At 40.4% G+C, this 13,084-nt stretch overlaps 1 protein-coding gene across 2 annotated transcripts in view; it reads right to left on the bottom strand.

The window, feature by feature from the left end:
* Window positions 1-273: 273 nt before the first annotated feature.
* The window catches only part of GLS (glutaminase), an 89,959-nt gene continuing 77,148 nt past the window's right edge, over window positions 274-13,084 (bottom strand). For both annotated transcript variants that reach the window (XM_027962793.3, XM_027962796.3), the window contains 4 exons: window positions 6,458-6,519; window positions 5,771-5,847; window positions 5,620-5,683; window positions 274-2,925 (listed from right to left, as the gene is read on the bottom strand). In XM_027962793.3, coding sequence (XP_027818594.1) covers window positions 2,769-2,925; window positions 5,620-5,683; window positions 5,771-5,847; window positions 6,458-6,519 — 360 coding nt within the window. In that variant the 3' untranslated portion in view covers window positions 274-2,768. The remainder of the gene's footprint in view (window positions 2,926-5,619; window positions 5,684-5,770; window positions 5,848-6,457; window positions 6,520-13,084) is intronic.

The following is a 13,084-nucleotide window of genomic DNA, read 5'->3' as shown; positions in this document are numbered from 1 at the left end:
TATTTACTGAGCACCTCCTGTGAAAGGACAGTGTTAGCTTCTAAGAGGACTAGAAACATGCCTGTGCGTCTTCTCACCGTCAGGGATGAACTGCTTACAGAATTTTCATCCTAATCGTTGCAGTAACCCTACTGCAGTAGTTTCTGCAGTAACTACTACTGGCATGGTACCTGGGTCCATAGGAGGCATGAAAAATGCCTAGACGTAGTTCCTATGTTCAGTGGAGTTCCCAACCCAGTGATGTAAGAGAAAACCTTTTTTTTTAAAGAATCATTTTTGTTTTTTTGATACATGTATTTATTAAGCTGTAAAAAGCAACACTACCTGATTTCAATTAAAATATTTTTCAATTTCAGAATACTTACAACTTATAGTTTTTAGATTAGATTCACTTTGGGAGGTTCTAGAAGCAAATACATTCATAGCTGTACAATCCCCAGAAAGAATCTAAATCCAGCATCAGGTCATTCAGTTCCTGCCAGGCAGATAAGAGCATCAAATGGTCAATAGCTGATCCAGTTCTGCAGCTGAAGGGCAGGATGGGCAGCAGTGGGGTACAGCACATTACACTCAGATATGAGATTAGAACAGAGACCAGCAAAAACAACAGTGTATACAAAGCTTTAAAGAAACACCACCATATAGAGCTCTGTGGTACCGAAAAAGCACATATGATCCTAAAGCCAGAATAAAAAGATCTTTGGAGCATAGTGATGGCAGCAGTTAACAGTACAATTAAAAGCATTTAAGTCAAATGTGTTCATTATTATTACCAGCCAATAGCAAATAGCCAGAGCAAGACCCAGCCTACAGTCATAAATAACATCATGTGTAAATAAGGGCACATTTAACTAAACAACAAAGATTACACAGAATAGTTTTGATCTGAGAAAAGAGGAAAACGCTTTGTTCCCAAGTAACAGAACAAAAGTTCTCAAAATCATTGGCAGTCTTCAAGTCATGTAACTGAACTATCTTAATGTTTCATTTAAATCACACAGAGCAGGCTGCTGTTGGAGCAATTATTTCAAATAATTTCAATTACAGAGTGTCTACCCCATGATATCTTTGGGAATAATGCTGTTCCTCTGCAGCATTTTACAAATACTACCTGTCTACATGTCTGATAGACCCATGGGGCAGGAACGCCCACCCACCATACTCCACACAGAAGCTCAAACTTGAGAATGGCTTCGTGCCTGATGCAGCTCCGTTAAGGAACACCCGCCATGTTCCACCTACCGAGGTGCTGCCTAGGCAATAAGGGATAATAGCAGAAGTTACTGATTTAGACTGGGAGCAGTAATTGAAACACTTGGAGGCTGCTGGAGTGGGATAGGAGCCACTGGGCATGATAAAGCCTGGAAGCAGCAGTGTGTGCTGACAGAAAGGGGAAGAAAAAGGAATTTGTTATATTAACATTACAGCCAGCATTCATGTAGCTGAGGCTTCTGCTCATTTCACTAAATACAGCTTCAGAGAAGTCCATTTGTGTGTGTGTGTGTGTTTAATTTCAGAAATCCTCATTAACATACCCTTTTATACCTCTGAGGTATGACAGGATAATGTATATGTGCAATTCCTCCCCAAGACAAATAATGGATTTTGATTTAAAATGAAATAGCCTTTTCTTATTATTTGGTAAAGTCCACCAAAAATATACAGTAGAAAGTCAGGAGAAAATAGGAACAATCTACTGATCCCCTAAACAGAACAGATACCGTGATGCAGACTTTTAATGACAGGTTTTAAAACAAATGTTATTTGTAGCAGTTCCCATACCTTCATAATAACTTTGGTAGCTTAGAGCATGTCTGAATTTATCCTGAAAGCTGAAAAATATCTTCTTAAAGAGCTGTCGGAGCACATTCCTTCCTTTTATTGGCTGACGAATTGGAATAATTTGTATTTAGCTTACTAATCTGTCTCTGGTTCATCTCCCGTAGACAAATGGCATAGTTACAGCTTGGATGCCAGAAACAGGAGGCATTTTCTGTTTTATTGTGGAAAAATGAAAACTGCATAGTATGCCAGCACCCACTTTCCCAGCTAAAGGAAAGAGGCAAAGAGCTAAATGTCTGGGAAAAGAAGCTCGTCTAAGGGGATATAGAAAAAGGAGATTCTTTCCAAAATATTTTAACTACATTCACACATAACGTTTTGGTCACCAAACATACCTTAAACAGATTCCCTGATAAAGTCTAATTAGAATTGGGCTATCCTACTAACAGTTGTTAACTATTATAATTTTTAGAGTCACATCATGAAGCTAGGGTGATGGGAGACATTTTAAACACATAACCATAAGTACATATAGTTGTTCACTCAAACTAAATCTGTATTTGAAGTCATGAAAATTACACTGTCTTGCCTAAAGGTAGCCTTGACCCATTTGGACAGACTGTACAATAGAGTTTAATTTATAAATGCATATCAGCAGATCATCACCATAAACTGTAAAATTCACAAAATACACAAAAATCATGAAGACCACACAGTAAAGCGAGCATTGGTAAATGTATCTTTTACATCAAATTATACAATGCACGAGGTAAATATTGCTCACATTATGGAGGGAGATTGTTTTATTTCTATTTTTTCCCAAAGAGATCAGATTTGTCCTGTGTGCACAATGAAGAAACTCCAGTAACACTGAAATGACCAATGTTGTAAAATATACATCACTACCAGATAGGAATACACACGTTCTTCATAATCATTTTCCACAATTACATAGGTAAGTGATTTAAATCTTGGGCTTAAGACTATTATAACAGTCCATCGAGATTCTTATGGACCGTTTGATTCTCCTTTCCGTTGTCGGAATCTCCTTGAGGCGTGTACTGGACTTGGTATTCCTGCAGGATTTTAAATACGTCATGGTGCCCAAAGTGCAGTGCTTCGTCCATGGGAGTGTTATTCCACCTAAACAGGTAGCACAGCATAGACAGGGTCATTAGAGAATTTCTGTACAAAGATGATAATCTTAGATTTTAAATGCAGGTTAAAGGGCCATTCAAATTTAGCTATTTACACAGTATTACAAGTAATATTGAAAAAAATGCAGAAAGAGATTTATAATCCAAAAAGTGATCTCAGAGCAAGTTGGGATATGGGGAGGAAGAGAAAAACCATCTTCTGCAAAAGGGTTTTGTTCATACTAAGTGTTTATGGAGGGGAAATTCTAGTGTTGACAGGTAGGAGAGATTCCTCTACTATTCCTGAATTTCACCTTCATGAAAAGCCTACTCAGCTGTGTTTATCACCCTAGCCTTTGATAGAAAATTTGTGTTCCTGTCAATGTAAAATCACAGTGAATCTCCACAAAGTCTGGAAATAACCATAGTCTTATTAGAGCTCAAATAGACATTGGAGGAACAAGACTGGCCTCAGAGGAGCTGACATTTTCATCATCTCTGGTAAGGATGGGACTTTAGGGACTCAACTGGACCCACTCCACAACCAGAAGAGCTCCTCTTTCCACAGGAAGTGTGCTCTGGGCTGTGCTCTTCAGCGTCCTGCAGATGAAGACTACTGAAGAGGAGCGAAGGGCTGCCAGCAGTGGTCCATCAGCTAATTTGCCTTTTGGAAGAGCAGTCAACCCTGCATAACTGTGACAACCCAAGTAAATGACAGAGCATGATAACTACCTCCCTAGTTCCTCACAAACATACTAAGTTTCTCTTCCATCCTCTCCCTACTATTATGTCACTTTGCTTCTCCGTGGCTGGTAGGCTCTCTGATTCCATTTTTTCACATGCTACTCTCACAAGCTTCTGCTTTTCCTTCTTTCTTTGTTCTTAACCTTTTACCTTCTCAGTGGGGTCCCAATGTGGAACTAAAAGTGTTTTAAGTACTCTCATTTAAAAATATTTTTGAATAGTTTGAGAGTCTGTTCTTAACTTTTAAAATCAGGTAAGTAACCTTTTATATGTAAGTAACATTTAACACAAACGTGCTTCTCAAAAAACTGCTGAATTAAGTTGCCTTTTACTTCTATGTTAGCCCTCATTAAATTAGGGAGTCAGTGACCTGAAACAGGGTGATGGGGTAACTTCAGTCATTTACAGTATATAATTACCTGTCTTTCTTGGAAAACTATTACCTCTTTTTTTTTTTAATGACTCTTGTTTTCGATGAAATAATGCAAAATATCAACTCTATACACTAAATTTGCTCAAGCCTGTTTTACCAATTTGAGGTGATACTGATTCTATGAAATAGAGAAACAAAGATGTGTTCATCTAGCTTACATTCTCAAAACGTTGAATAACCAGTTACCACGTTCGTTACTGAGCTAACTTTTGCCTCTCAGATGGGTGCTTCTACTTTCACATTCCTAGAGGTTGATTTAGGGCAAAAACCAAAACAAAACATTTTGATTCTTAAACATGCAAAGCATAGTGAATATTTCCAGCCTGAGCCTATGTTAAACAGTGTTTTACTTGGGATTATAAATACTGGGGGCAAGGAGAAAACACCCTCTTCAGTTCCTTGCTCTGAAGAAAGAGCTTGTGTGGACATTACATTTGGGGATAAATGGGAGAACTGTCTCCCGAACATGAGGTTTTAGAATATTACCAATAAAGATCATGACTTTAGGTAATCAGAGCATTACCACACTTACCAAATTGCTAACAGTTCTCAGACACTGATGTCATAACTTGCCTGCATTTCCTGCACGCTGAGCTAATAAAACCCAAACCACTGATTTGAAAAATAGTAAAACCTTACTGAAACAGAAAGATCTAATAGCTTGAAAATAATCAACTTGCTCCACAAAGTTACTTCATATAGTCCTCAAAGATCTAATCCAAACTTCTAATCACACGTATCAAACCTCTCCCACCAAATATTTTTTTCCATTCTTCTAAGCCTTTATTCTCCTTACTCACTGACTCACCCAGTTATGTAACTCGTTATATAACATGCCAGTGCATTAGTGCAGGATTTACTTCAAGCGTGCGTATATACCTAAGCTGCATTCTTAACCCTCTCCTGACCATCCACCTTGTGAACAGGACTTATTGCAGGATGAATGTCAAGTTGCTATGTGGACCAGGAAGAAGAGTGGAACAGAACATACCCAGGCTAATCTCTCCACTCCAGATAGACTGCCCCTCTCTTCTTTCTGTGCCCTCAAATCTCATCTCTTCCCCAAAGCAATGGTTAAAATTCAGCTTCCATGAAGCTTTGTAAAACTGACTCCAACCAAATCCAGGAATTTCAACAAACTCCAATAGAGTTCTGGAACAGTAATTTCCTTACACATTTTAATATATCCCTGCAATGTTTATCTTGTCTGCCTGGGGCAGTCAAAAGCCTCACGAGAACAAAATTCCTATTTTAACAAACACCAAGACTTGTTTTCTCACACAATATACTCACTGACAGACTAACCAAGATAATTCTAAGAGAACTCCCTTAGGTAAACAAGAGGATCTAGGAGAATGATCTACTGAATAAAAACAAGGTTTTGTTTGTTGCCTTTATAAGGCTTCAAAGCAAGTTCATCTCCAACATACACAATGTGGATTTAATACACCCATCATTTAACTATTATAGCCCTGTATGATAAAAAGCCTGGCCTGCCAATGTTAGAAAGTAACAAGGGCTCACCTGTCCTTGGGGAAAGGATTTACTTTGCAGGCTTCCAGCAGAAATTTAACAACTTCAACATGACCTACAGCCAAAGTAAAACAAGCAGGTTTTAGTGTTAAGTAGAAATTACATTTGAAAAAAAAAAAAAAAAAGGTGGTTCATATATTACCCTCTGCAGCAGCTACGTGGAGTGCCGTTCTAGAATCATAGTCTCGCTGTTCCATGTCCATGGCTGACAAAGCAAACCTGAAAATTCGTAAGCATAGCTGTTCGTTATATTAATTCGCCTCTGTAGCATTTCCTCCATCAGTTCAACCGAAGGTCCTGTGAGAAAGGTGTCATCCTTCACTAGGCTCACTAATGGAGACCCTGTTCAACTAGTACATGATGCCTTAGGCAAATGCCACTTCACCGCTCTTCTTTAGCTTTTGCTCCTTTTGGGTAAGAGGAAACACTGGCCATCTCAGGTTTACAGTCCTCTGTGACCTTTCCAGCCTGGGGATCTGCAGATCATCAAGTGTTCCTATTTGCCCACCTCCCTCACCTCCAAAGATGGAGAGTGTGGGTAGATGGAGATTGAGAAGGCACTGTCCAATTCCAGTAAAACACTAATACCAATTGGCCAGATTGGTTGAACAGTTACCACTTGGGAAAACAGAGGACTGGGCTTTTGTAGGAAGTGGAAAAAGAAAGACTACAGCAAGACTAAGGCATTGGAAGAGGAAACTTAATATAACTTTGGATTATTTTTATTAGAGGGAAATGTAAGTGAAACTTCACTTAGCTTCAAAATGGCCCTCTCCCAAGAAGCAATTTCATAAACATCTGTAAACCATATGCTATTCTGTCGACATACCTTCGAAGTGCAGACACATCTCCAGTATATGCAGCAAACAAAAGGTTTATCACTGACTTTACCTGTGAAGAAAAGAGAGTTCAGGCATCCAGAGAAAAATCAATACGTAGAATGCACAACTGTCACCAGTAAGTGATTTCCACGTGCTCTGAACACTTCAGTGGGGTTACACACACACATTTATCACAAGGATACTGCTGTAAGCAAAAAGGAGGCATATGTGTGTTGTTTTTCTTTTTTCATAGAGGATTATGGGGGGAAATCCAACATTAAAGATACATGAGGGAAAGAATGGAATGCTATCATTGGCACAAAAGAATGGAAACTTGTGACCTGGAAAACACACAGTTGGGACAACTGAAAACTGGAACCTTTTTCATTTAGTATATCTCAGTGCTGGGAGCTGACTTGTATACTCATAAAATTCCTATCACATCATTGCTAAAAACTAACTCATGCTATATAAATGTCTAATTGCTGCCAACAATCCGTATCCTCACCAATCACTGGTTTCTTTGGAAATCTTCAGAGACAACATTTGGTATTAATCATCTCAAACTGTAAGAAAAGCACTTCCCTGGAAAGGTAGTATTCAGTTCAATGCCCAGGCAGTACAAATGGGGGCAGGGTGGCATTCCCAAAGCCTGTGACTCTGCCTCAGCCCCAAAAGTGGATAAATTCCCAGAATACTAAGTCACTGACATGGAGTGCTTCTAGACATCAAAGTGTATCTTCTTTTAATATCCACTTTCTTGTCATTAATTAAGGGAAAGGCTAGTTACCCTAAAAGGCCATTGGATTTTGGTCTCTTTCATAAAGACTATTATCCAACACTGTTTTTGAGAAACCTAACTACTGACATACACTGTAAATAGTTCATAAATCCCCACTTTTGTCTTACTTTCAACTTCAACATTCATACAGATGATCCAACTGACACTGGACTCAATGATAGAAAACAGTTGACCTGTTGGAATGGGAAGTAACTCAGTGATCCCATACCCTGGGAGCTGTGTTTTCTAGAAACCTGGACAGGCCACCTTTCCACTTCAGCTTCCCTTTCCCACAACCTGTGAACTCTTAAACTGGAATGAACTATCGCAGGACTTCTCTAATTCAGCATTTTCAAAACGTTTTCTAATAGAAACTAGTCCAAAGGTACCATGAAAAAAAGGGTTCCATGGTTAGCTATTTTCTTAAAATACTAAATTCCTTCTTAGAGATTCATGTGCATATGAAAAGCTCTGTAAAGTTCTGCAGAACAGGAACTTAACCAGCTAAGCACACCCCACCTATAAATTTTAGTAGTGAAAGTGAAGTTGCTTAATCGTGTCCGACTCTTTGCGACCTGTGGACTGTAGCCCACCATGCTCCTCTGTCCATGGGATTCTCCAGGCAAGAATACTGGAGTGGGTTGCCATTTCCTTCTCTAGGGGATCTTCCCGACCCAGGGATCGAACCCAGGTCTCCCACATTGCAGGCAGACACTTTAACCTCTGCACCACCAAATTTTACCAGTAGTTACTGTTATTAAGATCACTCCAGAAAACCTTGCTCTTAACTCTTTCAGTCTATTTGCTTCCCTTCCAGCTACTCTTTACTACTCCTACCCAGCTTGCACTATGTCAACCTACTTTCAAGTCCAGAATGGTTTTCAAATGTGTGTGTGTGAGAGGGGATGGAGAGAGAATAGGAGTTTAACACAATCACCCAGGTTTTGAAAGTATATGTAAGCATCTCTCCTCCTATTGCAATCTTGCTATTCCCACACCTCAATTTGATATAATTTGAAAAAAGTTTCCAGGTGATTCTGATATGCACTCCTATGGGTTATGAACCACTGTTCCAGGTGCCCTTCTTTCTTAATTGGATCAATTTGTAATTTTCAATTCCCTCGTGCTCTTGGGCCCACAGAAAAACATGATGGACTATTACAAATGATTCTCCATCATTTCCAACCAGTCTTTTATCGCTGCTTGACCATTTCTTCCCCCTTATTGGTTCCCTTTCGTACTTTCTTCAGATCTTTAATATCAATGGTGACCCCATAACAGATGACCCTAGCCACAACTTTATTAAAGACGATAAATTTTCACCTCTCCTTCCTCTGTTGTGCAAAATATTGTCTTAGAGTATCTATGCTCTCTTCTGTCCCTCCTTCACTGGTTCCCTTATCTTTGCCTTAATCAGACACAACCATCCTATTTTGAAAAACCAATACACAACGCCACTGTTACCTCCTCTCAGTGCATATTTTCTGAAAGTATATTTTTAATTCCCTGCAAATTACCTTCACACCCACTATACCCTCTTAGCAGTACTCTCAAGCTTTAGCAGCCTCCTTCAGCCTGGATTCTTTCTGATCTCTCCAACATGCCCCGCCCTCACTCCTTGTCTTCCATCAGGCTGATTACCAGGTTCTCCCCCATGCTGGCCGCTCTGCAGTCATTTCCCACTTTTCACTGCCTGGTAACACTCCAAAAGTGGTCTCCACCTTCTTGTTTTTCACTGTAATTTCCCTCAAATGTGTTTCATATATCCCTTTGGGCAGAATGACTTCCCAGTCTGCATCTTTAATCTTTGCTCTCAAACCTGAATTCTAGAGCTCCACTTGCTTGTCATGCTGTCATTTCAAACTCAACAAACCTGTCTGCATCCCTGATGACTCCTTACCTGGCCTCCACGTCCATATCCATCTGTCTACTTGACATTGCCTCTAGGATGTTTAGTACGCATCTCAGACATCAGCTCAAGATAGAAATTGATTTCCACCACCTTCCCTCACCTCAAGTCAGCTTCTCTTCCCGAGTCCCTTAGATGACACTACGATTCACCTAGTTGCTCAGGCCAAAACCAGTCATGATTCAGGGCTGCTGCACTGGATAGCATGCACTGAGCCTCCCACAAGCACACCTGGCCAAGCAGGGGTACTCAGCCCGTGCTCTTCTCCCCCAGCTGTGGGGCCCAGTGCCCAGATATGTCTATGGGAGGAAGGGACCCCTCCTCAAACAAATGTGCTGAGGGGTCTGCACAAGAGGCAGAACTAGCTTTCTCTAACTTCCACAAACCAACCACATAAACTCTGTGGGTATTCCTGGATTCCACTTCACATAACCCATACCTCGCTCAAATAATTTTGCTCCACCTCCAAACTATATCTGGACTCCCACCACCTCCATTACTATCACCCTAGGCTCTGAGTCACCACCTTCTCTCACCTGGAGGACTGCCTCCTAACTGTTTCCACGTGTTCAACTTGGCTGCCACAGGGATCTTCTGAAAGCACACATGGCACTCCCAGTGACTTTCTATCAAACCGAGAATAAAATCCAAACTCTCTAGCATGGCTTTCAGGACACTAAATGCCCTACTCCCTGGTTACACTGTGCATCTCGTTCCCTACAGCGCTGCCCCTTGCAGCTGTCTCCAGCCAGGCGGTGGTCTTGCTGGTCCTAGGGGTGCTCAGGCCTACACGTGCAGTGCTGCCGTCGGGGACACTCCTTCCCCAGGTGGTGAGAAGGCTCCACTCCTCACTTGTAACTCAGATTTCTACTCAAATGGTATCTCCACCCACCCTAAAACACTGCCCTCTTTTTCATCACTCCTATCCCTTACCTCACTTCTCTCTTCAGAGTACTTTCTCTCTCTCTCACACACAGAGGTTTCTTGTCTCCCTCACTAAACAAAAGATCCATCTGGGCAGAGACCCTGTATTTTCCCTTCCTCATTATAGCCCAGTGCCTATTACACGTAAGTACTCATTTGACTCAAATCAACACACTGTGTGAGTTAAATTACCCAATGCTAAATGTCAATTGTATTTCAATTTAAAGCGTTGACCGACTAAATTAATATTCTCTCCCAAGGCAAATACTCAAATTGCTACCACCATTTTGATTAAATTGTAATCATTATTGGTTCTTCTACCTCCTTGACTTCTACTTCTTAAATATCAGTACATTTATTTGGACTTCCCTAGTGGCTCAGATGGTAAAGCATCTGTCTACAATGCGGGAAACCCGGGTTCGATCCCTGGGTCCGGAAGATCGCCTGGAGAAGGAAATGGCAACCCCCTCCAGTACTATTGCCTGGAAAATCCCATGGATGGAGAAGCCTGGTAGGGTACAGTCCATGGGGTCACAAAGAGTCGGACACGACTGAGCGATTTCACTTCAACTGGTGCCTCTGCTTCTAGTCCTTCTTTTGCCCTCCGAAACTTTCACACATATGTCTAATCATCTTCTCAAAACACTGCTGTGATCATTAAATGTTTCTCAGCAGGGAGTATTAAAAGAAGTTCCCAAATCATTCCTGATAATTTAAATTCATTAGCCTTGCATTCAAGATTCTTCAATGTAGCTGGCTTTGTCTCTTTCAAACTCAACAGAGTAAAACTGGTCTGTTTTACTATCTTTGTTTCTATCTTATGCCTATGCCCCCTTCATTGGAACATCGAGATTTCTAATCAAATCCTTCCCTTTCTTCAAGGGCTAGCGTGAAAGCCCCTTCCCCAAGCATCCCATCTAGCATCTACTACCCATGTAGCTTGTTGCCGGTTACCCACGCAGGGCTTTGTGACAGCATGAGCCAAGGAGTAATCGTAATCAGTTAGATACCTCTGCTCCTACTAAACTACAGTATTGCTATATGTACTAATTTCCTGAAAGCATCTTCTCTCCACCCATTTTTCACTGCAGTGTTATTCTTAACCCCTTCTCTGTAAGACCCATGCCAATCTCTTAAATCAGAAGTCATCTCTTTCCATATATCTGCCTCACTGTGGCACTATCACATATAGTGTATTTGTTTCTCATCTCCCCCACTACTCAAGAGTAATCCAGAATTCCAATGAGCATACCAGTGATATGCTAACTACCCACTGTTCTTATGCTTTAACATTTATTATCCTAAGCAATAAACCCTTGATGTATTTCGTGGCTGTTTGCATGAACCACATCCTTTTAAAATTCTGAATTTAGACCAAGCAAGTTTGAAGAAATTTTATTTATGTAATAGGTACCACTTATTCACTTATTTAATATTTCCAAAGTGCTAAAAGAAAATTTATTTTAAAATCTGGCTGTGCTGCATGGCTTGCGGGATCTTAGTTTTCTGACCAGGAATTGAACCCTTGTCCTCTGCAGTGGAAATGCAGAGTCCTAACCACTGGACCACTGGGGAATTCCTGAAAACTGCTTATTAATAAGGCCCAAGAAAGGCTGATTTTAGAGTATAATCAATTTCTTGAGGGTATGCTACCAACACTTTATTCACAAGCATGTTTCAGCTCAGAGGGAAATATAAAGCAAGTGCCATTCACGCCAAGAGAGAAAAACACTAGGAGGTACAGTGAGCACCAATTAAAATTGGAAGCACAAACACTTCTTTACTCTAGCAAATAACCAACCACCTATATTTTTAAGGTTTCCATAAATGAGGTATGAGTAGAATGCCAAGAAAGAAAATGGAACAGCTTAACAGTATTGAGACAGCAGATGGAGTGTTATTTCCCTTAGGGACAGTCCACTTTGTGGTCTGTTAAAAGCATTCCATGAATTCTCCTCAAACGGACATACTCTAGAAAGGCTACTACGACAAACCAAACCAGAGGAGGAGGACATCCTGTAAGATGAAAGCTGTGGTACATACACAATGGAGTATTACTCAGCTGTTAAAAAGAATACATTTGAATCAGTTCTAATGAGGTGGATGAAACTGAAGCCAGAAAGAGAAACACCAATACAGTATACTAACGCATGTATATGGAATTTAGAAAGATGATAACGATAACCCTGTATGCGAGACAGCAAAAGAGACACAGATCTATAGAACCGTATTTTGGACTCTGTGGGAGAGGGAGAGGGTGGGATGATTTGGGAGAACGGCATTGAAACATGTATAATATCATATAAGAAATGAATTGCCAGTCTGGGTTCGATGCAGGATATAGGATGCTTGGGACTGGTGCACTGGGATGACCCAGAGAGATGATATGGGGAGGGAGGTGGGAGGGGGTTCAGGATTGGGAACACGTGTGCACCTGTGGCAGATTCATGTTGATGTACGGCAAAACCAGTATAGTATTGTAAAATAAAGTAAAATTAAAAATAAATAAAATGAAAAAAAAAAAAGATGACTCATCCAACTCTAAGCCAACTGCTGTGAAGGATGCAGGTGTGCTAACCATTGATCAAGCCTCATTCTAATTTCCCAATGGATACCTGTGTTATGTAAATCTTAAAATACCTGTCAAGAAGGCCAGGGTTCACAAAACAGTGAATTAACTAACAGTAACTGCCAGAGGCATGGAACCTGTTCTTTGACGAATCATTCTTCAGTACAAAGAAAACAGCTTATACAGCAGAACAGTGGTCCATATAAATCAAGGACTGTTTCATGTATGCCTCCCCCTACTAAAAAGAAACTTCACTTGGGCAGGCAGCCACTAAAAATTTAGAAATTAAATGTTAAGTTCTTTCATATTGCAGACATTCCAGTACTACTACATTTTCCTTATCAAATATCTTTCCTCAGAACCTGCCAGAACCAGACAACCTTCTTAGTTTATTTGTACAAAGTTATGACAAGAGTGGAACAAAAATGTTACAGTTCACATGAGTTCATTTA

Source organism: Ovis aries, chromosome 2 (assembly GCF_016772045.2).
Source record: "Ovis aries strain OAR_USU_Benz2616 breed Rambouillet chromosome 2, ARS-UI_Ramb_v3.0, whole genome shotgun sequence".
NCBI classification, from domain to species: Eukaryota; Metazoa; Chordata; class Mammalia; order Artiodactyla; family Bovidae; genus Ovis; species Ovis aries.
This window is presented reverse-complemented; position numbering and strand designations above follow the sequence as displayed.